The 24,768-nt window shown below is 37.4% G+C and overlaps 4 protein-coding genes across 6 annotated transcripts; 3 read left to right on the plus strand and 1 right to left on the minus strand.

Moving 5' to 3' along the window:
- Positions 1 to 2,912: 2,912 nt before the first annotated feature.
- LOC108980840 (SUMO-activating enzyme subunit 2) lies at positions 2,913 to 11,052 on the plus strand. 2 transcript variants are annotated; one of them, XM_018951860.2, is made up of 11 exons: positions 2,913 to 3,247; positions 3,356 to 3,445; positions 6,810 to 6,893; positions 6,977 to 7,195; positions 7,592 to 7,693; positions 8,338 to 8,796; positions 8,913 to 9,142; positions 9,719 to 9,812; positions 9,906 to 10,088; positions 10,195 to 10,292; positions 10,449 to 11,052. In XM_018951860.2, exons 1-11 carry the CDS (start codon positions 3,215 to 3,217, stop codon positions 10,723 to 10,725), a joined length of 1,869 nt encoding a protein of 622 aa, XP_018807405.2. In that variant the 5' UTR covers positions 2,913 to 3,214; the 3' UTR covers positions 10,726 to 11,052. The 2 variants fall into 2 exon arrangements, with proteins under 2 accessions (XP_018807405.2, XP_018807404.2); XM_018951859.2 differs by having other exon boundaries at positions 2,923 to 3,247; positions 6,977 to 7,216.
- Positions 11,053 to 12,884: 1,832 nt separating this feature from the next.
- Positions 12,885 to 16,057, minus strand: LOC109013336 (probable receptor-like protein kinase At2g21480). The gene has a single exon (XM_035686732.1). The coding sequence runs from the start codon at positions 15,945 to 15,947 to the stop codon at positions 13,317 to 13,319; it is 2,631 nt and encodes an 876-aa protein (XP_035542625.1). The 5' UTR covers positions 15,948 to 16,057; the 3' UTR covers positions 12,885 to 13,316.
- Positions 16,058 to 17,042: 985 nt separating this feature from the next.
- On the plus strand, positions 17,043 to 21,815 carry LOC109013339. 2 transcript variants are annotated; one of them, XM_035686525.1, is made up of 5 exons: positions 17,043 to 17,147; positions 17,659 to 18,072; positions 20,069 to 20,115; positions 20,224 to 21,206; positions 21,390 to 21,815. In XM_035686525.1, exons 2-4 carry the CDS (start codon positions 17,760 to 17,762, stop codon positions 21,187 to 21,189), a joined length of 1,326 nt encoding a protein of 441 aa, XP_035542418.1. In that variant the 5' UTR covers positions 17,043 to 17,147; positions 17,659 to 17,759; the 3' UTR covers positions 21,190 to 21,206; positions 21,390 to 21,815. The 2 variants fall into 2 exon arrangements, with proteins under 2 accessions (XP_035542418.1, XP_035542419.1); XM_035686526.1 differs by having other exon boundaries at positions 17,045 to 17,147; positions 17,664 to 18,072.
- A 211-nt stretch (positions 21,816 to 22,026) lies between these two features.
- LOC109013340 (embryogenic cell protein 40) lies at positions 22,027 to 23,177 on the plus strand. Its single transcript, XM_035686527.1, has 2 exons — positions 22,027 to 22,614; positions 22,714 to 23,177. The coding sequence occupies exons 1-2, from the start codon at positions 22,342 to 22,344 to the stop codon at positions 22,966 to 22,968; spliced, it is 528 nt and encodes a 175-aa protein (XP_035542420.1). The 5' UTR covers positions 22,027 to 22,341; the 3' UTR covers positions 22,969 to 23,177.
- The last annotated feature ends 1,591 nt before the right edge of the window (positions 23,178 to 24,768 follow it).

Consider the following 24,768-nt stretch of genomic DNA (forward strand, 5'->3'; position numbering starts at 1 on the left):
ACTTTTTAGTGAAATATGGTATTGGCTTTCAATATTGCAAGAAATGTGGTGTTTGTTACTTTACTTCACTGATCTTAGGAGACTTTGATATCAGTAATAATATGTTTTGTGGCATGTAGGAGGAATCGCCTAGATTAAGCTCTGATGAATGAGCTACAAATGTTCTTTTATGTCAAAAAGAGACAATTAAGTAGGTTCTGGATTCTTAGTTAGTTTGAGAGTTATTAATCAACAGTATTTGTGGGGGCAAGATTTGGAAGTTAATAATTGGTAATGACCCCAAGTTTGATAGGATGACTTCGACTATTCTTCTTTTGAATGTTTATAGTTCACATTGTGAAAAGAAAAACAAAAGGAGTTGTGGCATTGGCTAAAAAGGCTTTAGCCATGCATTATGGCTTCATACAGTTGTAATGAACATTTTAACACTCACATGTAGGTTTAAAATTTTGTGGGTCATTGGTTGTAGGTTAAATTAGGTTATTCTTGAAGTTTCAATTTGCTGTTTGAATTTGTCTCTAGGCCACTTCATGGTGGGATCAATTAATTTAATTAATGCACTATTACTGTGATAGGTCTTATATGCGATCTCTATAATATCTTTGCATAGTGAAGTCTTATGACATGGGTTCAAATCCTAATAGTTGACCATGCATGTGTGTACATGTATATATGGGGAATTTCGTTGGGAGGAGAAGACTAGTTAGTGAATGAGATTGGTATTATGTGAGTATATTAGCAAGAGAATGGTAGTGAGTCATTGGTCGTGTAATGACTTCTCTAATTATTTGTACATTTATATGTATAGGCCATCGTGAATTATGTATATAGCTTTCCTTAAGCATTAATACTTCCACTTTGGCCCAACTATGTTGAGGTTTCTCATTAATTATGCTATGTTCATAAATACAGGCCAACGAAGAAGTGAAGCATGCTTTGACAAAACTAGGACATTCTCCATATGGTAGAAACCGTGTTGATAGAAACTGCAATTTTTTTTTATTGGATTTGTGTTTTGAACACATGGTTAAGTAGTGGTAGAAACTATGTTGAATTTGTGTTGGATTTGCGTGGTTACATATATATGGAGGAAGATGTTCTGACTTTTGGGTAGAAGGTTGTGATTATATATAGGAGCTTGTTGCTTTTCTTTATTTATTTTGTTTTTAAGTAAAAATTAAATTATTAATTAATATATAAATTTTATTTGCAAAATATTAAAAAAATTATAAAATGTTATTAAAATATATGATATTATATTATTATTTTGACTTTAAAATTACTAGTTTAATGTGGATTCACCTAATCAAAGATTTATTATATAGCTAAAACTTGAAGTTCTAGCGAAAATTTAAACTCTAGGCCATTGCCAATGCTCTAACTATCATTTTACTTTTCAAAATAAAAACATATTTAGCCATTTTGAGAAAGAATGATACTAGTCAATTATCCAGTATTTATTGCTATGCATACCGCTAGTGTAAATCTTTTTTTTAATTTTCTTTTAAATATTTTTTTCACATGCTTAATTATTAGGAAAAACAATTATAATTTTACTAATAATTATTTTCTTAATCATTAAATAAAAAAAAAAACAAAAAAGCTAATCAGTCGAACCCATTGGTATAAATTGGGCGGCTCACTATCATCTTCCTTTAAAAAAATTATCTAAAGAATTTAAAAATAAAATTATTATGTTCTCAAACTAGTATATATAGTACATTGTACACACTATTTAAATAGTAAAATTTTAAATTTATTTATCACTTTATTAGATTTTTGCTATGTATTAGCTTGAAGATAGAATTTTTCTTAAAAATAAGTCACAAAACTTTAAAATTATTACTATTTAAAAGATATTAATGAATTTTTTTATTAATAAGGGGGGGCGGGATGTTCGATCTCAAATTTTTTATTTGAGGAATCGGATTAATGAATATGAACATGGCATATACGGCCCCGACTATTTGTAGGGATATTCGTCCCACTAGTGAGCTTTCTTCAAGTATAAAATAGTTAAGAAAAAAAGCAAAAACATGATAAAATATATTAATTGAAATAATAATGCTAGATATATTTATAAATTGTATAAGTATCGCGTATTCTTTTTAAAAAAGAATAAGATTTGTTATTTCAAAAAATTAAAATTTTCATATAAATTACATATTTATTTATTTTTTTAAAAGGAATATACATTACTTATGTACTCCATGTCTTATGACTATAAATATTATTTCTCTAATTAAATGTGTGTATATTTCAAGGAATAAAAAATGAAAAATTAACTACAAATCTAAAATTATAATCCAAACAAATATGATCCCCACAATTTATAATAATATTTATTATTAAAATTACATTTCAAATATAATAAACAAAACATACAATGTAAATATATTAATATTACAATCTTAAATATAATAAAAAATTAAAAACACAGATTTAAACAAATTTAAAACTTGAAGAAGGAAGTGGAGTGTCCTCCTTACCCTTTGGGTCTAAGGGTATAAAGATAAATTTAATTTTTTTAACAGGTCATAACGGGTTAACTCGTTAGTGATCTGTTAAGCAATCGTGTCTTAACAAATCAACCAGTTTTGATCCGAATCTGTTAAGGTTAAACCCTAACTCGCTTTTTATCGTGTCGTGTTTGTATTGGATTAACGGGTTATGTTACATATTGCCACCCCTAGTAAAAATGACTGAACATAAGATTTTGATAAAAAATATATATCGTTCCATAATTTATTTATTGCCAACAGATAAAGATTGAGTTAATGAGATGATTTCAGATATTCTGTAAATAGTAAAAACAAATATAATATTAAATAATAAAAAATAATAATATAATTAGTAAATAATAATAATAAAATAACAAAACTAGCCTTAAATCACGAAGGCAGGCTGCTGCCAAACACCCACCTCGTAGATCACTGACAGTGAATTCCGAGAGAGAGAGAGAGAGAGTGATTTGCTTCGCTCTCTATCTAGAAATTTTATTTTTATGTAATTTTGGCGCCTCTGCGACTGCGTAGCTGCTGCTTTCCACGAAGGCCATGGTCACGACCTCTTAGATTCTACCCACCACCAGCACCACCTTCTCTCTCACGTCCCGCTTTCGATTCCCCACAATTTCTCTCATGCTGTATAATATTAACATTTTGTATTCCAATTTCCAAGTCGCTCATCATCGTCCCTCTCTTCTTCCTCTCCAATGGCTTCCCAGCAACAGTTCTCTGCTCTAAAGGTAACCGGAAGATCCCCCCCCCAAAAAAAAAAAAAAAAAAATTTGCTTCGACTTCAAAGATGTTTCCATTCGCTGATCGAGGTATTATTGGCTTTTTGGGTTTTGTAGGGCGCAAAAGTGCTTATGGTTGGGGCAGGTGGAATTGGCTGCGAGCTGCTTAAGACTCTTGCTTTGTCTGGTTTCCAAGACATTCACATCGTCAGTTGTTTTTTTTTTTCATTATTATTTCTTCGAGGAACAATTACGAATGAGCTATTTCGTATTTTCATTTCTGAAACTTTTACAGGGGTTTTGTTATTTCGGAGGTGGGGAAGGGTTCTAGTGTTTAATTTATACGGATTAACTTATCAAACAAAATTGATACGGATTAATGGACAAAAAAACCTTAATTTGCTACTTGATTGAAGTTTATGTGTTCGTTGTCGCGGGGTTTAGTACTTGCTTAGGGTTCCTTTATGCTGTTTATGGGAACTTCTAAGGTAAGGTCTGGGAACTTCCTTTTATTACAAAATCTATTTTTTATAACTATAATTTATACCACAAAATTCTTAATTAACTATCGTTTTTATGACTGTACTAATTATTCCTCTTGTAATCAAGGACAAGAAGGGAAAAAATTCCCATGCTACTTACAATCTCTCCCCTTTCATGCTATATCATATACGATCAAGAAATTTATGGGATCGAGTTTCTGTATATTAATCTTTTTTTTTTTTTTTCCTTTCATTAGTAGTTTGGAAGATGTACTTAACAGAAAATGTTTGGGTAGGTGGGGTAGTTGTGGACAAATGTGGCCAAGTTTGAGATGTTAAACTTCAATAGCAGTTGAACCAACTGATTTATGGTGATGCACATATCCGGGACTAAACTAGTTGTATGACCCCTGACAGTTCATCACAGGATTGTGAAATCTTCTTATTTCAAGTCTTTTAAGATTTTTTTAGACATGGTAGGAATTCGTACGTCATGTACTGTTACTTTGTTGTCTGTGTCATTGCGTGAACCATAGATGGGTGTTGGGAGAGAGAGAGAGAGAGAGAGAGGCAAAGTTGGTCGCTGTTTTAGTTGCTGAGGGTTGTCAGAGATTGTGGCAGTGCTGTTGCCTCTGTGTTAGTGGTATTAATGACATTAGCAAGGGTAGCGTACTTGGATCTTAACTTTGGTGGATGTGATGGTTTCCAGCTACAGGGCTAAGTGGCACTAGTGCATTAATAATAATGCCTAAGATGGTGATCATAAATGAGTTCAGTGTAGATCTTGTTTGTCTTAGTGGTGAGGGTCTTTTTGGAGGTCTCGCCCATGTGTGATCAAAACTTGCTCGAGGATATCTATGAAATTGGTCTGGTGGTGCTATCCCCTTCTCTCGATCATCTATAAGGTGCAAATTTGATTTTGTTGTTGGCTGCCATTGTTTTGCCAGGCTTTGTTGGGATGTATTGGGCTGAAATCAAAGTTTTGTATGTTGAACCTAATTCAACCTTGGATGTGATTGTCATGTGGGTCAGAAGGTGTAACACCCCACTCCCCTAATTATGAATAAAGTCATTTTTAGAAATTCTCGGGGAAACCGGAGTGCTAGTATTGAACCTGACTTAAAATCTCTGTACAGGATCTAGGCTACTGTCACGCCTCTCTGGACTAAATCTCGTCCTGCATCTCTAGCTTCATTAATATTATGACCTGGGGTGGTTTAAAAACATAAAACAAACTAAAATGAGGTGAAGACTTGGTAAGAAACCCATCATAATGTAAACATACTTAACATAAGGTTTTTCATAACATATTTCATGTTGAGAACTTAAAATCATGATCATTCATACGTATGCTTATGCCATGCATAATTTGTCTTGAATTATCTGACTTATCTTACTGGCCCACACACTTAACTCTGTGTGCAAGGTTGTGCACCGGCCCCACATCCCGTGGCCGCAAGGGGAGTCGCTAATAGTATTCTAGCATACTATAGTGGACCATGCTTAGGTTTTAGACTTGCATCTCCATCCATAAATTCGCATTGGTATCATGCATTGGAATGACCATCTGATTAACTGTTCTGAACTTATCTTACACTTGATCTTATGAAAGCTTACATGTCTTATGCAACATGAGATACAGAGATGCATAATACATACATAACTATAATATGCGGAATGAAACATGATGAATTATGTGTTTGCAAATATTATGACATGCGTGGTACATAAACAATGGCTTCTAAAGAACTGGCTTTAATAATAATATATATAACTAGCTAACATATGCTAATCCTAATTCATGATTAAGCTACTTACCTTGTAGTACTAACCAATATTTCCGACACGTAAGCGATCACGTCGTGCGATGGAGTAAAATGGTTGAGAGAAAACAAACATGCAATATGAGGAAAGCCGTGAAGAAAGAATAAATCGCTCTCTGAATAAAAGGAACCAAGATCCCCACACGCACTTGAGAAGTGGAAAGGGAAAAAAATGTAATTTAGTCTCAAAAGCATTTATCAAATTATTCAAGGATACCATTTTTTTTTTTTTTTCCAGAGGGAATAATTGAAACCTAGTGGTATTCGGTGAGAGAAAAATGAAAGAAAGAGAAATCGCGAGGGAGGCTTAGATCTGGGGCAGTTACAAAAGTATAGGAGAGAAAGAAAGAGAGCCTTACTGTAATTCTAGTGAGAGGAAAAAAAGGAAAGATAGGGAGAGAACCAAGGCTGTTTTTGGCATGCTGAAGGTAAAAAGAGAGCTAAAAACAAAAAAACCTAGGCTTGAAGAGGTAGGTGCACGTACAGTGCATGAGACTCTATTTATAGGATTTTATACTATGCGAGTGATGGTATGGGTTGGGTTTAGGAATTTTAAGGTGAAGAGGATTCTAGAATTGTAATCCTAGTGTGTTTGAAATAAAATAAAAAACATACTCTAGTAGTTCATTTAATGTAGGATTGAGAGTGAATGAGATTGTGTAGAAAACTTCAATTAGTGATGATTTTAAATTAAAATAAATTTCTACTTGTCGATCTTTAAATTATAAAAGGAGTCTAACTCGTTCAATAAATAATAAATGAGATTTAACCTAGTTATTGAGCTTAATTAAAGTTGCTAATCAACCTAAAAAAATTATCGCTCGTGGGCTTTTCCAATATGGCCCATTAAATATAATTTAGGCCCAATAAACATTATCAATATTCCTACTTTAGAATTATTGAGCTGAGTCATTATAGAATGGTCCTACCTTGGCGAGGTTTTATGTCAAAAAAACATTAGAAATGTGGAGTAGCACTGCTTTTTGCTACATTACCCATCTAATATAACTTAGTGTAGCTATTAGATGAAGAAGTCTTCCCATTCAATATTGTTTCTCCTTCCTCCGGTTGAGATTTAGTCAGTGTTATATTGTAAGCAGCTTTCGTGCTGGATAATTTATTAATTTAACAATTCTGATTGGCTGACTAGTGAGCTATTGCCGTTGCGGTTTCTGAGGTTGTGGCGATAATGTAGGTTTGTATTATAATATTTTTTGGAGTTTCTGTTAACAATTTTGCTGTGCCTTTTTTAATATTAACTTGCAGATTGACATGGACACCATAGAAGTGAGCAACCTTAACCGACAATTTCTATTCCGACAGTCACATGTTGGGCAGTCCAAGGCCAAAGTAAGTACATCGCCAAAGTCCTGCATCATTTGTCTTGCACTGACACTTCTTTTATACGATCTTCTCATAGAATTTTCAACCAGGTTGCTCGTGAAGCTGTCTTAAAATTTAGGCCTCACATAAAAATTACACCATATCATGCAAATGTCAAGGATCCTGACTTTAATGTGGATTTCTTCAAACAATTTAATGTTGTTCTGAATGGACTTGACAACTTAGATGCAAGGCGACATGTGAATCGCCTATGCTTGGCAGCTGAAGTTCCTTTGGTTGAAAGTGGGACGACTGGCTTCCTTGGACAGGTGATCTACTGTCTTATAAAGGTTTGAAACATTTTTTCTGATCTTTTACTAAAACAGGTCTGTAATATGGACTTTATTCAATTATGTCCTTGGTGATACTTTTTCTGTTTCATTTGTCATTTTATTGGCTGTATGTATATACACACACTCAAAATTCAAAGTGGATCATTAATTCACACAATCCGTGGAAGAGGTGACTCTTGCTTATTCCACTGAAGATGTTTTAATCAGGGAAACTTACACTTTTTGTCTACATATGTAGCATCTGTTGTGTTCACAAGGAAGAGTCTTTTCTATAACAATTGTATGATAATTATTCCATGCAGTTCATTTTTTAGTATACAAGATTGCTGATGCTCCATCTATTATGATCATTTTTTTACTTCATGGGTGCAGGTAACCGTACATGTGAAGGGAAGAACAGAGTGTTATGAGTGTCAGCCAAAACCTGCCCCAAAAACATATCCTGTCTGTACCATTACCAGTACTCCATCCAAGGTATTTCATGTTTTTAGTCGTTCGCTACTGCTTGGTTTTTGAGTAGCTGCTTTTGTATGTTTGTATTGGAAGATAGGAGCCTCTAGTTGGCAGTAGTTAGCTGTGAATTAGAACCTATACCTTTTCTCTAGATGGTGCCTTAATATATATTTGCGTTTTTATAGAGTTAGTACTTGCAGCTATTATTTATTCAGATTAGTGAGTATTTATGCAAGAATTCCTATAATGCGAAAATAAGACATGTAGTAGGATCATTTTGACAGGCAAAATGATGCAGTGGAGAGGCATCCATGGGACCAAGAAAAATATTGTGAAAATGAGTATCTGTTAGGAATGAAACTTCCCTTTACAAAGGACACGAAAGCTTTAACTTGCAGCTCCTAAGTTATTGTGGCTGCCATTTATTTTAGACTTTCAATATATAGTTGTTTGAAAATACATTGTATTCTGATTGAGCAGTTAAACTCAAAAATGCAGAATGTGATGTGCTTTCTACCAGCTTACAGTAATTATGTTCTTAATTAGATGAATGATCATTTGTCACAAGGGTTAAATGACTGATCGCTCAATCATTTGCATGACAAACTTCTTCTCCATAACTGCTGGTCTATGACGATTGTTATTTTTTTATTTAAATTTTGCAGTTTGTTCACTGTATTGTATGGGCAAAGGACCTACTTTTCGGAAAGTTATTTGGAGACAAGAATCAGGAGAATGATTTAAATGTGCGTTCTAGTGATGTTGCTAGCTCATCAGAGCAAACAGAAGATGTTTTTGAACGTAGAAAAGATGAAGACATTGATCAGTATGGAAGGAGAATATATGATCATGTGTTTGGTTATAATATTGAAGTAGCTTTGTCCAATGAAGAGACATGGAAAAACCGTACCAGACCAAAACCTATCTATAGTAGTGATGTCCTGCCCAATGGCCTGGCTCAACAGAATGGAAATTTGGATAAAAACTGTGCAACAGATGATCCATTGTCAGTATCTGCCATGGCATCTCTGGGAATGAAGAATCCACAGGATATATGGAGCCTTGTGGAGAATTCAAGAATCTTTTTGGAGGCTTTCAAACTATTTTTTATGAAGAGGGAGAAGGTTTGGCTTGAACCATTGCTGTGTTTGGATAAAGCTCTCAACCACTTGATTTATTTTTCCCATGTCAACAACTGATTTTATTTTTTGATTTTGTATTCTTCTGTTGGGGTAAGCAGGAGATTGGAAACCTGACTTTTGACAAAGATGATCAGTTAGCTGTGGAATTTGTTACTGCTGCAGCAAATATAAGGGCTTCTTCTTTTGGCATCCCTTTGCAGAGCCTTTTTGAAGCTAAAGGTATTGCTGGTAATATTGTACATGCCATTGCAACAACGAATGCTATTATTGCTGGGTTGATTGTGATAGAGGCAATCAAGGTGCTGCAAAGTGATACAAAAAATTATAGGTGTGCACAGTTTTTGTTCCTTTCTATCTTGTGTGTTTGCGTTTAAAATATGTTTTTGCCTTTGGTTTTCTGGATGGGTGTGTTATTTGCATGTGGCGGCTTCCTGTCCTCATTTGTTAGTGAGCATTTAGGAGCTGAATTCATGGCAGTATATACTGCTTAAAAAAGAGGATGCTTTAACTTTTGCTAACCCCCAGCTGGTAAAAAGAAAAAGAAGATACTGTATACATTATATCATGAGTAAATTCATAGTCTTTCATTTGAATACTTTGGCTCTGGTTGGCTTGAAGCTAGAGGGGAAGGCCCCATTTGCAAAGTTCGTTTACTTTTTTATTTGGTCGAATGAGTGGAATATTGTCAATCCAAGGATAATGTAAATGCCGCTGTTGAGATTTTTTTGATTAAGAGCTTATGAGGGACGTCAGTTTTTTTGTATGGAGATTTTTATCACCTTTGACCACGTTATTAATTGGTGAGATACCATTTATGGGTTAATGTATAGCATTAGTAGTTAACCCCCCCCCCCCAAAAAAAAAAAAAATCTGTATATTTACTGATTTCCTCTTTGTTATGTAGGATGACATATTGTTTAGAGCATGCAACGAGGAAGATGCTGCTGATGCCAGTGGAACCATTTGAAGCTAACAAATCTTGCTATGTTTGTTCAGAGGTATTTTAGATCTCTCTCCCCTCCCCTAAAATTTAACTATCTTTTAATCATCCACAAGTACAATATGCTCACATTTGGTATGACTGAAAATAGACACCACTAAAGCTCGAGATCAATACTCGTCATGCAAAGTTGCGTGACTTTGTGGAAAAGATTGTTAAGGCCAAGCTTGGGATGTACTTTCCCCTTATTATGCACGGGTCAGCACTTCTTTATGAAGTTGGTGATGATCTTGATGAAGACATGGTAGCAAATTATGCAGCCAATCTCGAGAAGGTATATATCTTGCTTTCTTTTTTTTTTTTTTTTTGTCTTCACTTGTCATTTTGTTCTTGATGTGCCCCTTTTTCTCTCTTTTTTTCTTTTTAAATTTTGATCTCAGGTGCTGTCTGAGCTTCCTTCTCCAATTACTAGTGGGGTTACTGTCACAGTTGAAGATCTGAAACAGGAACTTACGTGCAATATCAATATCAAGCACAGGTTTTTCTTTACTTATTGTATCTGTTGAGCATAAGCTTCCTATCTAACGTGTGAAGTGCTTGTTTAAATTGACAAGTTTCACAACTATAATTTTGGGGGGGGGTGCATGAATTTGGTTCATATATGTAAATTCTGCATGCATTTCTATTTTGGCAGAGAGGAATTTGATGAAGAAAAGGAACCTGATGGAATGCTTCTCTCTGGATGGACTCAAGCTTCTTCAGTGGAGGCTGAAAAGAATGATGAGATGGGAACTGTTCCTTCTGGGAAGAAAAGGAAAGTATGTGAGGTTCCCGGGGCTGCTGCTCAAGATTTTTCAAATGCTACTGAAGGAGCTAGAAATCACAATAAATTGGAAGTGATTGATGACGGAGACGATTTTCTCATGCTCGATCAGGATCCGGGCATTAACAAGAAGAAAAGGTTGCAATAGTACTCGACTTAATTATCAAGGGCGCATCTTACATCCTAATTTCGTACCATTAGGAAGATACGGTGATTCTTTTGGAGCTCATAATGGTTGCTTTAGGTCTCGATTTTTAGCCTTTTGCTTGAGTTAGATAGAATTAGTTGTTCTCTCTATCCCCCTTGTATTTGTTAACACAGTAGTAACAATGTGTATTCTTCGTAGCTATATTAACACGGGTTAGAGCTAGCTGTACTGTAGCAATGATGGAGATTGACCTGAAATGAACTCTGGTCATTGAATTAATTAATGACCATAATTCTCAGGAGCTATTTGAATCATTCATTTTCAACAGTGTGATTTTCTAATTTTCATGTGCAATTGATATTTTTTCTTTTGAATTCATAAGGTGCAAGTCATGAACCGGTTGGAGCATCAAGAAGCAATGTAGTTAGCTTGCTAAATTCTTAGCACGGATTCCCAAAATGCTGTTCGTCGGCTGTGGAAGAAGATGCTCATCCATGGTTATGAGAATCAAACTTCAGAATCGGCCTTGTTTTCTTTGAAAATTAATGCACGGTGGCTTCCTTCCAATACCTTGACAGTAGTCCTCTCCTGCTGAAAGTCAAAACATCTATTAATTTAAGAAAAATGTTCTATCCTATCCTTCATTCTGCTATATATCCATGTTGACAAGGAATTGCCCATCAACTTTTGAAAAGCAAAAGTTGATCTAATGTTCAATAAATAGGACCATATTAACAAAGAGAAAATATATTTACAATCGTGAATTGTACGACCGTTGCATAATCGCTTTGAAAAAAATGAATAAGACACGGAGTTCACATGAAAAAAATTAATTTTTTAATTGTAGATCTCACTCTTTTTCAAAGTAATTACGCGACGTTTATGCACTTTACGGTTATATGTAAAATTACTCATCAACAAAATGTGATGGAAATGAGACGAAGGTGCAACATGATATTGCATATTATATATGTTGAGCCATACCAACAGGCTCGTACGTACCAACTTCCAACCAAATCATCTTCAGTAAGAAAAAGAAAAATAACAATGCAAACCTACTTCTGTGGAAGATTTGTCCTGAATGCATCCATGTCAAAGGTCCTCATGATCATGTTGCCAGTATCTTTCTCCATGTTGGCTTTAAAGAAAGAACAGAGCAATAGAGAGAAAAAGTTTGTGGATGTAATAAAGTTCAGAAAGGTAGCTCTGGGGATAAGAGCACACACGTAATCATGGGTAGGAGTTGCATTTGGGGTTCGAAAAATGTGGGCTGGTTTTGGAGACTAAAAATAGAATCCACAGCTTTTAATTGGTTCGTGTTAGAGATGGAGACATCATGACCACATTCTTATCGACACTCCCTCTGGTTCATTCAACAGCAGCCCCTACCTTTAATTTTTTTGTACAAAGCATCTCACTTTATCCCCTGAAAATTGACCTTTTTCCCTTGTCATGCCTCAAAACTTTGCACACAGAATCGTGGTGGAGAGAATTAAAGATGATTTTCCTTTATTCCAATGCCTATGATCATACGTTTACGTTTCCCAATTTGGGTTACACAAATTGCCTGATTTATCCCTTTGATGAATTGATCCAAAATGGGATTTTTTTTAAATTTTTTTTATTTTTAAATTTTGGACAGCTATAAAAATATTATACAAAAGTAAACGCATAAACAAACGTAACTTCATGTGATATGTTAGATATACTCTAAAATAAAAATAATTTTATAATCTAACGTACCATACCAAACCATGTTAGTTTGTGAATTTACTTTTATATAATCTGTTTTTGGCTAAAGCATTCTCCACTGTGATAATACTATAGAGATTTTCTATTTATTTTTTCGTTGATCTATAATTGAAACTTTAGGGACCAAAACTTTTGAATGTCTTTTTTTTCTACGCGTATCCACTGAGAGGGATAACTCAATATTTTTGCAAAAGAGCTAGAATCAGTTTTAATTGCCTAATTGGGTTCAAAATCCTTCAATTATTTGGGAACTGTTTGATTCACATTAACAAATCAAGAACTTGATGTCATATTCTTTAATGCAAGAAAAACACTTGTTCAAGTAATTAAACACTGTGAATATGAAAGCAAACCTTTAGATTGACTGAAGAAACTGATGGAAATTTCTGGTCGTACGTCCATTATCGTAACAAGAAATAAAAAATCAATTTGCACGCAATAATAATAATAAAAAAAAGAATCACTATCCTTTGAACTTTTTTTACAAATTCAATCTCTAACTTGCATGGTACAAAAAAAACATGATGCTCTAATATATAATATTGATAATGTATAAGATTACTAGGAGAGCATCTGTGCATGCATGCAAGCATGCAACCTTTCCTATACTGAATACATGAATCATACGGTATTTGGAAACGAAAAAGGCAGGTGGATGAACAATCATTTCATCGAGCATTGCAGATCATTTTCAGGAGAGAAGCGTGCGCACAGGAGCTTGGAATTGCTGCTGAAATGTCCTATCCATGATGAAGCGGATCAGAACAGCATTGAAGTTCCATGCACCAGATGCTTAAACCTGTACTGATATAGACCAGCACTCAATGTTTCAATGATCATCATCTACCATTGAGATTAGCAAACTGGGAAAACATCGTTGTTCCTGAATGCTCATTCATGGCCTGAGCTTGGGCTGGACTCTCATGCTCTTCCGGATTAGTGACTAGAAGGCTATCAGAGTTGGAAGCAGTGGTGGATGATGTCACAACAGCAGGAGAGGTGGCAACAATGGCAGAGGAATTGCTTTTGCTTTTATCATCTTCAGCATTTTCTTGCGAAAAAGTCTCTTGAAGCTGCAGAGCGAACTCCAAGTTCCAAAGCACATCTCCCATTGTCGGCCTGTCCACCCCATATTCAGCCAAGCACTTCTCTGAAGCCTCGGCAAACTTCTTCATGGATTCAGGATTAATGGAACCAACGAGTAAGGGGTCAATGATCTTGTCAATCAAGCATTTTCTCTTCCATTGCATAGCCCAGTCAGCCAAGTTAACTTGCTCCCTAGGGAGCGCTGGGTTAATGGCGGGCCTTGCGCAGAGCACCTCAAGCAAAACCACCCCGAATGAGTACACGTCCGATTTATCTGTTAATTGTTGCCTCCTGAAGTACTCAGGATCTAAGTACCCGAAGCTTCCTTTCACTGCAGTACTCACATGACCTTGCCCCATTGGAGTATCTTTTGAGAGCCCAAAATCGGCAACCTTGGCGGTGAAGTTTTCATCGAGCAAAATGTTAGTGGTCTTAACATCACGGTGAATGATGCCCTGTGCAGTGCCAGTGTGAAGGTAGTGAAGCCCTCGAGCCGCGCCTATACAGATCTCCAGCCTCTGCTTCCACGACAATGGGGGCAAATCCTTGCCATACAAATGATCCCTGAAAGGACCATTGGACATGTACTCGTAAACCAATATCATTTCCGAGTTTTCGTCGCAGTATCCTATCAGGGAGACCAAATGTCTGTGTCGTAGCTTCGACAACATTTGAATCTCTGTCTGGAACTCTGTAATGCCCTGTTCCGACTGAGGGTTCCCTCGCTTGACAGCCACTTTTGTCCCATCGTCGATCTCCCCGATATACACATTTCCAAATCCACCAACGCCAATTACTGCATTGGAATCGAAATTCTTGGTTGCCTCCTGCAATTCCGTGAATGAGAAGTACCGGCCTAATCCCATAGTTGAGGAGTAAAAGTTGCTCTTGTGAGACCCCATGGAGTTCTTGCTTGTCATGAAGCTGGTGTCACTAGCATGAAGAGGGAGCAACCATGAAGAGAAGCTGTTTCTCTTCTGCCAGTCTGGAGGCCTCTTGTGCCATTTCATTACCATTGCACCAAGACCAATGAAGGCTCCGAACATCATCGCAAACCCGACTGCAGCAACCTTACTGCGGTTGCTCCCGTCAGCAGCCATGCTTCCATCAACTCCGAATTCTCCGTCAAGACTGTTCACCGAACTGCTGATTTTCAAGATCTCTAGACCGTTCAAAATGGCGTTCAAATCACCGGAACCCAATTTAGAAGGACCAATTTGGACAGTTAGTCCGTTAGCCATCAAGGAAGCATTAACCACAATATCCTTATAGTAAGCCAGTGCCAAACCATTCAAGTTGTGTGACAAATCCAAATCAGATATCGCCATTTCCCCATTAATGTAGACGTCGAAATAGAGGTTATTGAGCGCTTTGCTCACGATGTCACAAAAATGAAGCCGAATTAGGTACCCAAAACCCGGGTCTGCCTCAAAGTTCCATGTCACGTTGAAATTAGGCCGACTGACCTTGGCATCAGCCATTTCAACAGCGGAAGCATACATCGTTTGTGGCGCGATCAAGGGCGTCACTCCCTCGGGGTACTTGACTATGGTGGTCGAAACGGAGACGCTCTTTGCCAGGTTTCTGGACTTAAGGTACGACTCATCAGGCTGCCAAGTCCTCCCGAGAGTATCGTTTCCGGAGGTGATGAGGGGTCCTCCCATATTAAGCCGGTACATGGTTTGGTAAGCGTATGTGGATAGCCCCGAAACTTCGCCGACAGGCGAAAGCTCGTTGGCGACATCGGTGATCAGCTCATCGGGTGCCGCAACCACCTCAATGGCGTTAATGAAAGCAGCGGAATTCTTCATGGGCACGAACTTGATCGATAAATGTGGCTCGGTCACGTTGAGAAGGAACTCCTTGAGGACGTGTTTTGAGCTGTTGTTCATATTAAAGCTGTGGAGAAGCACGTACTTATCGGTGCTGACAGAGAACGTGGCAATCTTGAGGTCGAATTGGTCGTTTTGAAGGGGATAGAAATGGAGGCGAACCCAATGCCAGCTGGGCCGAGACAAGGGGAAGGAGTAAATGGCTTCTTGGACAAAGATTCTTGCCGATAAGTAAATGGGCGAAGGAACATCGGCCTTCTCCACTGAAACCTTGATTTCATCCATGGCTTCTAAGAATTGCTTGGATTGCTCTTCGGTTCTGAACACTCTTCCATCAGGAAGGGAGGCTAATTTATCGGCGCCGGAGTCAATGAGGAAGTTGTCCTGGGGAACGAAGGGAGCGAAGGCTGAAAAGGCGGTGGTAGAGGCGGTAAAAAAGGCGTAGATAAGGACCAGGAGAGTAGCCATCGACGATGGAAATGGTGATGGAAAGGAGTATAGAAAGAGATTGGATGTGTGCAAGTTTCTTGGTTTCTTTCCTATGATCTCCATCCCTCCTGGGTGAGGAGGTGAGCAGAATGCATGGAGAAGAAACTAAAAAATTGGTCTTGAAAAAGAGTCTGTTTTGGTATATTTGTGATGGGTTTTTCCTTCACGTTCTGTTACTGTTTTTCTTGGATTGAATTGGAGGGAAAGAGATGATTTTTACTGTGGACATGATTCTTTTGTTGGGTTTGGCTCCTTGTTTTGGGCACTACCAACTAACTAACGGTCATAAAAAAATCCCATAATTTGAAAAGGTCAAACACCATTCCTATCCTTTCTCTGTCTCTCTCATTAATCCATCCAAATCTTTGCAGTCGAAGGGCGGAGGCCTTTCATGCATGCATTTTAGGACAAATAGCCAAGTGCTGATGATCTTTACGTGCCAAGCATTCCTAATCTCTGCCAACACAGTTCAACCTAGCTCAACTTCTATAAAATGTTCGAGTCGTCCTCTTAACTTTGTTTGTTCTCGAAGCCATGGCTGTTTATAACATATATGATCATCATCATGGTTGTCCTCTATCTGCAGTTTCTTCATCGATACAATGAGTTTGTATGAATGGAAAAGGATTCATTGTCTACCGAATTTGAGACTTCCAAGTGCTATTTATAAGATGTTATTTATATATCTTTTTTTTTTTCAAATACCATCACATAAAAATTTGAGTGATAAATATTAATTTTAATTCTGACACAAATTATCTGAATTTATTCTTGTCCGTATCTGTTTACGGCTGCAAATAATTTAAAGAAATGAAAAGGCAAAAAAGAGAAGAAAAATGCTGTTCTTTTCGCTGGAATTTTTATTTTTTTTTAATTTTTTTATTTAATGATTAAGAAAATAATTTTTAATGATGTTGTAAATTTTTTTTTTAAATATTTAAAAGTATTAAAATATATATATAAAAAAAAAAAATTCCGCTCGCAGGATGAGGTAGAGCCAGTGAGCCAGCCAAAAGAAAAAGAAAAGTTAAAATTAACGTGGGCAAAACCCCCCTCACCCCTGCGTTAGAAAACGTCGTTAAAATTAACGGCTCCCGACAGATCGTAAGTGACCAACAACACATTGGGACGTCGTTATAAACGCCCGTCTAACACCACTTCACTTCCCCCTCCCCTTCTCATGTCTTCCCCAACGTATAAGGAAGAGCAACTGGCCCATACCTGTCTCTCTAAGCTTTGACCGTTTGGGCTCTGAAAAGAAAGGTACGGTTCAATTACGTCTGGTTCGGGTTTTGAATGTTCGAGTACGGAGTAATCTTCTCTCCGATGACGTTATATTTAAGCTGATTACATATATGTATGTATAGATATTGATTATCGAATCCCATGACTTTAGGCTTTTTTTTTTTTTTTTTGTAATCTCACGTACTTTGTTTGATTTCTGTGTTTTTCACAACGTTACCTGATTTTGACTGTGAAGTTCGCTTTTTAAGCTGTAATCTCGGATCTCCCTGAGCTCTGCAGTGTTTGAAATTCTATTAGCTTTTGTTTCTATTGCTATTTTTGGGGTTTCTGATTTGGACTCACTCTACGATGTCAATTTAATTTGTTAATCAAATTGTAGTAATTTTCTCAAATTTGTTTTCTCCATCTAAAACACATCCTTGAGGCGATTTCTTTTTAATTGTTCGTTTTGCACGCTGATTCTTGTGTTCTTTATCATATTGTTGATGGGCTATTTATTTATTTATTTTTGCTTTGGACTTCCTTGTAGAGTAGTGGTATCTGGATAATTAGTTGAGTTTGAACTTTGGAGAATGCGAGGATGGTTGTGCGATTGCTATTAGAACTTAAAAAGGTGTGGTGTCATTGATTATGGGGTCTGCTTGTTGTGTTCCTGCTAGAGATAACACTCCACCAAATGGATGGAGAGGGGAAAATTTGCATAGGAATGTTCAGTATTCTCCGACATGGAGCTTTCAATGGGATAACCCAGGGCGAGTAGCTGGTGAAGAGATTTCTATGGGTTGCTTCTCAGATGGGGTAGACCGGAATGGTCGATTGCGAATTAAATATGAGCCATCATATGCTGACGATGGGAGTCCAGTGGAATATTTTCAAAGATGTGCATGGCAGAAGTCTCCAAATTCTGAAGGAACTGCTGGGCAAGTGAGAACTCCTGCTTCAGGTACCTTCACAATGGCAGCTCTTTAAGTTTAATTGCATTTCCTATGATGTTTTATTGAGTTTCTTGTATATGCAATCTGACGTATATAAAATCAATTTTCTTGCTTTACTGTAGATGTGAGAGAGAGCCATTTTTTTTTTAAATGGCGCAGTGTGTAAGGTTTTTTTTTTTTTATATGTAAAAATATAATTTTATTGTAATAACAATAAGCATAGCCCAAATACACAGAAAATATACATGGAAAACGCCTAGCAACCACTAGGAACTAGATAAAGATACAAGCAAATTATGAAAAGTAGTCTCGTTACAAATGATAATAGAAGCCCAGTAAAATAAGGTGTTGAAAAAGAATCTCTTCAACTCATCCAAGGAATGCTCCCGATCTTCAAAACACCTACCATTTCGCTCCATCCAAAGGCACCACATAATACAATGAGGAATCCTTTTCCACCCTGAAGAAATATGAGCATTACTCTGAAGACCACTCCAACGCCTGAAAATATCCATTACTCTTGTAGGCATTACCCATGCTATACCAGTCCGGTTGAAGATATCGTCCCACATAAGTTACTGCCTATGGTTTAATATTTTAAGTGAATCCCTTGTTCAATTGGGAATATTAAGATCTTTTAATGTTTGTTAGATACGCTCTTTGAAAGATTCAACTATTTTCTTATCGATTATATATGAAGATTTAGTTTCTTATGCATTTTTATTCCTCTCTTATTTTTGGAGTGACATATTTATGGGTTACGACACTGGAAATAAAGAGAAGCTTTTGATTCAATTGTTATCTCAGGAGATCATTATAGCTTGGTGATAGAAATCAAGCTAGTGGAAGGCTTAGGAATGTAATACCTAAGATTGTGTATAGGAAGTTGGTTCTTATAATGATTTAAAGGAGATCCAATTTAATAGAGCAAATAGTGACTCTGCCTCAACAGAAGCTTCCACAGCCAAATCCCAACAGAAATGCATAACAGACTTGGTGGAATAGTGTGGAAAGATCTAGAATGATTCTTGTAACCAAATACATGCAAATATGTAATTTTCTCTATTATATTCTCGTTTGAAATATAGGCTCAATAAAGCCTATAAATACTGTACTAGCCTTTGGCTATTTGTATTGAGGAAGTATGAAATCAAAAGAGAATTTCTGAGAAGTAAAAACCTCTGTGTGGCATTTTATCAAATAGGTGTAATGCATATGTTCTATTCCTTCTTCACAATTATAATTTTGACTAGTCCTTTTTTAGTATAGGCTCACATGTACTGATACAAAAAAAAAAAAAAAAAGAGTATAGGCCCAAACTTTTCTTGGGTCATTATAAATTGTATCAAGCTAATCTCAAATGCGACTTGATCCATGCCACAATGGAATGAACCAACAAGAATATTGGGGATTTAAGGGGGAGAATTTTATTTTATTTTTTATTTTATAATATCCCAATTTGTGTATAGAAAGATGGTGAATTAGATTTCATATTTCTTGAGAGGGAGAAATTGGTAGATGGAGTCAGCGAAGACAGGCAAAAACTAGACTTTCGTGTAGATGCCCAAAAGTTGTTGACTACTAGGCAGGCTTCTTTGATCCTCGGTGGTTACTTTTATGCAAACATTTACTTTATGTCTTATTGTATAGTGATGTTTAACTCCATATCAAACATAGAGATGATGTTGAATTTTTTAGCTCTGTAGGAAAAACCTGTTTTCATTTTCCTTTCCCCAAGAAGCTGGTTTTCATGGAGTCCTAACGAAGGGAGATTCTTTAGGATTTTGGATTTTCATGGATCTTTTTCCTAAAACCTTACTAAAATAGCGCACTAAACAACTAGGACAATGAGATCTGTTACCTATCAAAATGATGACCTCTCCAGTGTTCCCTCTTCTCCACCCTCCCCTCCCCTCCCTCCCTCCCTCTCTGGCTTTTTGGTTGTAGATTTTGACCTTCAGTACCTTTGATGTGACTAATCTTTTTTTCTGTGTCTATTGTCAGATCAATCATTTTCAAGGAATATTTCTATGGGCTTGAGTTTGGAGCAGGTAGAGCTTATCTAGTAGAGGCCGCTTTCTGGAATGATTTTGTGATTCTGTCATTCTTGTTATACCCTAATTTAACTTTTCTCTTCACATTTCTCGATCATAATGCAGGTGAAGGAATCTCCAACAGGTTCATTTCCATCTCCTTTTAAGCCGTCACTTGCAATGCCTTCTACTTCATACTTGTTGTCGTCCCCTTTGTCATCCCATCTGCCTCCTGCGAGCTCTACCACGTCAAGGTGGCCCAGACGTTCTCCCGGACACCTGCTTTCAAGGCAAGTATCTGATAGCCAAATCCTTGGATTCAAGTCACCAGACAGCTACTCAGTTTCCAAAGAAGGGCCCGACAGCTACTCAGTTTCTGAAGAAAGGCCAGTGCTCCCAAGCAATGAATCGGCTAGGGGCTCCCGTGGGGGCTCTTCTGATGGCTGGTCTATGCATGCCTTCAATGGTCTCATGGCCACTTCTCGTAGAGAAAGGTGGTCTTTCGATAGTGATTTCTTTGGCTTTAATTACGAGAAGTTAACCCGATCCAGTAGCCGACTTTCTACTTCTTCCTCTGTTGATCTACAAAGATGTGGGGTTTGCTCGAAGCTCTTGACTGAGCAATCGTCATGGAGTGATAAAAAAATTATTTCCAATAATGAGCTTTCTGTAGTTGCTGTGCTAACTTGTGGGCATGTTTATCATGCTGAGTGTTTGGAGAATATGACTCCTGAAATTAGCAAGTATGACCCAGCTTGCCCAGTTTGTACTTTTGGGGAGAAGCAGACCCTGAAATTTTCTGAAAAAGCACTGAAAGCTGAAATGGATTTGGAGGCTAGAAATAAGAGATCGAGGAACCAAGTTGTGGATACCTATCTTGATGGTAATTCTTTTGTCCTTGATCGCTTGAAAAATAGTGGATGCCAAGGGAAGGGTTCCAAGATGTTTCGCAGTTCCAGCTTGAAAGACTCCTTGGGGAAGCCTTTCTTGAGGCAGCACTTCTCATTTGGCTCAAAGGATTCTAAAGCCTTGTCAGAGAATCACTCTACTAGAAAGAAGGGGTTCTTCCGGGTGAAATCAAGCAAAGAATGAGCAAATTCTAAGCTGCGGTGAGCCTCTCCATCTCTTATGTGTTGCTTAGTCTATACACATCACTGAAAATTGTCTCTTGCCTTGCTTGTGCTTCTTTGTGGAATTGAAAGTATCAAGTTCAAACACTTAAAAATCTCGTTCCATATGCACGTCCAAAAACACTTCTCAATGTTGAAACTCAGTATTGTTTTTGCATACAGATTTCAGTGTGGGATCCCTACAATCTCAGTTGGAGGAGGAATTGCAAGATGTCTATCAACAAGATGTTGTGATGAAAAATCTACTACTGCATACACGCTGAAGTCTCAACAGCATTAGGTTGAGGAGTTAGGCTGTAAAAAAAATCTATAGAAGATAAATTCAATATAAGAAGGAAAAAAAGTAGTAGTGATCAGATTCTTACTTTGTACATATCAATTTGTTCATGCATTGACAAATATATGATTTGATCCAGATGGGCTTCTGTATGGATCTGCCAAAAGGACAACGTCATGCCCACTTACTTCCCTTGTGCGCATTAGTGGAAGAGGGCTAGGCAATAGACCGATAATTCGATATCTTGTCGATGTATACTTTCACTTTTTTCTTTTTTTTTTTAATTAAATCCTAGAGGCAAGTTTTTTTTTTGGGTCTTTAAATATATACTCAATTGATAGGAATATCAATCAGCATACAAACAAAGGATAAAAATAGGGATGAAGATCCCAACATGATATCACCCTCTAACAATCAGAGAGTTCAAAGCAACCAAAAAAAAAAGGAAAAAATGGTAAAAGGAAGAGGGAAATGGGACCACAAGAGTGGTTTCAATTCCATAATTTCTTTCTTGATTTTGAGGTTACCATCTTACCGTGAAAATGGACATTTTTGCAGATGTTAGCAAGCTTTCTTATCCGAGTTGCATTATTCATCCTTACCCAAAAGCCAGAGCCATCAACATTTGTCACTCCGGAGACGAGTACGTGCCTTCTCGTGGCTAAGTTGGCAGTACCCTTCGTGGCTCTTTTGCAGTTTCCCAGTAAAGACACTTGTGAAATCCTTGTTACATGCAAAAAATACACACTTCTTCTCCGACTATATCCCATCTTCCACCTTTCATCTAAAACTAAAAGCTCAAGCTAGTAGCCTTAGCTCAAACCTGCTATTGCAAAAATGGCTCAAATACTAGATAAGGATGGCAACCGAATTCAGCTCACCGACGAACATGGCAACCCGGTCCGATTAACTGATGAATATGGGAATCCCGTTCAACTTAAAGGTGTGGCTGTCGAGCCCGAAACGCTAGCTGCAACAACGGAGAAGGAGATTACCACAGGTGGTGGTGGTGGTGGTGGTGCTGCAGGTGAGCATGATGATCAGCAGGAGCAGGAGCAGAAGCAGCAGCATGAGGAGGTTTCTCGCTCCAGTAGCTCCAGCTCTGGCTCGGTGAGTAGAACATATTTAAATGACGCTAATTGCAGATAATCTATATTTTTGTTTTCTTTTTTTCTGTGGTCGTCTCTCTATGTTTGGTGTCAATTGCAGTATGAGGATGACGGATCACAAGGTCAAGGTGGGGAGGGTGAGAGTGGGGAAGGTAGAAGAAGGAAGAAGAAGGGTTTAAAGGAGAAAATAAAGGAAAAGCTAACCAGTGGAAAGCACAAGGACGAACACTCGCACTCCAACACCACAGAGATTTCTAGTACAACCACAACCACTGGATCCGAACACCAGGAACATGAGAAGAAAAGTATGATGGAGAAGATCAAGGACAAGTTATCTGGGCATCATGTCAGTTAAGAACGTTGTAAAATGTGCATGTATGTGTTGTCTGCAATAGCTTGTGTTTCTTGTCGAGATGTGCAAGCAATATGTAGATCGTGTATATATGTTCTGCAGGGGTGTCTGTCCTTGAGTTGTGTTCATAATTTTGCAGGGAAGATGTGTAACGCAATTCGACATGTGATAATTTTATTTATAAAGTTTATTTCACTTTGTAGTTAGTTTTCTTCACCTTTGTACTTTATAAAGTACATCTCTCGCCCAAACATAGCTTTATGCTCATATCTAATGCGGTCGAATACATTTTCCGTCAAAGCAGAGTTTTGTGCTCACACCTAATGCGATCGAATACATTTCTTATCTATCTCTTCAAGTTGAGCTATTCACCGCTTAGTAAAAAATAAAAAATTCAGGACCAAACAAGAAACCAGAGATTAATTTTTAAAATTTATTATGCAAATTATTGACTTAAAGATTCTCAAGGTCTTTTTGTCCAGCAAATTGCCTTTAAGAATTGCGGGCATCTGTATGGGTCAAATCAGCAACCTATAATTTAGCCTCAAAATAAAACCGAAAATCAAACTAAAAGATAAAATAAAAAAGATAGGACAAGTTGATTCAGGCTCCTAAGAGGAAAGACAAACAGACTCCTAAAAGGAAAGAGACTCGGATTTCTACAAGAAAAATGTTTTACAAGGCAAGTTGGACCCAATCAAAGAAATTGACCTCTATATGTATGAGGAGATCCCCCACAAATCAGACAACTCTCTAGAGGCTCTCTACAGAAGCTCCTTACATACAAATTCTACCATACAGAGCGACTCCAAATAATATTCTCTAAATTCTTCCATTGTATTGTGAGATATGTAAACTATGAGAGATTGTAAAATATCCATTATAGTGGATTTCGCCCTCAAATAACTGGTGGACGTAGGCTTTTATGCCGAACCACGTAAATTTCTGTGTCTATATTTATTTCTATTTATTTATTTGTTATTTATTTCTATACCTCCAATCCTCGAATTACACACCAATCCTCGTGAGGTATGACTCGACCTCCAATCCCCTTTTTGTCATGGGAACAATGCTCATATCTACCACCTCAAACGTGAACTATCCTCCCTGCATCAAACCACCCATTCTATTCATGAGTACTACAACCAAATTAAACAAATTTGGGTTGAACTCAACCATCTACAAAAGAGCAGTGACCTCAAAGACTTCCAACAACAAGCCGAGGATGAACGGGTTTACTAGTTCTTGCTTGGCCTCAACGATTCCTTCTCCCAACTAAGAACACAAATTTTGGCCATGAATCCCCTTCCTTCCATCACCAAAATTTTTTCTATTCTGTTTTAGGAAGAGTAGTAGCGCCTGCTTCAAATTCGGCCACCACCAGACCTCCCAGTCTTTGCCGCTCATTCCACCAAACCTCCCATTCGCTGTTGGAATCAGCCCAGGCCGTGATGCACGGAATCAGCCCAGGCCCTCTCTCCTCTCCTCCTCGTCGCTGCTACTTGGCATGTCTCCAGAAATGTACCAGAAGCTCATCGATCTGCTCAGTCTGAAACCCTCCTCAACCAACTTTGTGGGTAACGTCTCTACCTCTCCCTCTTTTGATAACAACTGTGAGTGGGTCGTGGACAGTGGCGCCAGTGACCACATGTGCCACGACCGAAGCTTCTTCACCGAGTTGGTGCCTCCCTCCCATGAGCAGCTAGTGAGATTACCCACTGGCCATACTCTTCCAATTGAAGGTGTCGGCACTTGCTATTTGACTGAAACCCTCATCTTGCACAAAGTCTATTATGTCCCTCA

This window comes from Juglans regia, chromosome 16, assembly GCF_001411555.2.
Source record: "Juglans regia cultivar Chandler chromosome 16, Walnut 2.0, whole genome shotgun sequence".
Taxonomy (NCBI): Eukaryota; Viridiplantae; Streptophyta; class Magnoliopsida; order Fagales; family Juglandaceae; genus Juglans; species Juglans regia.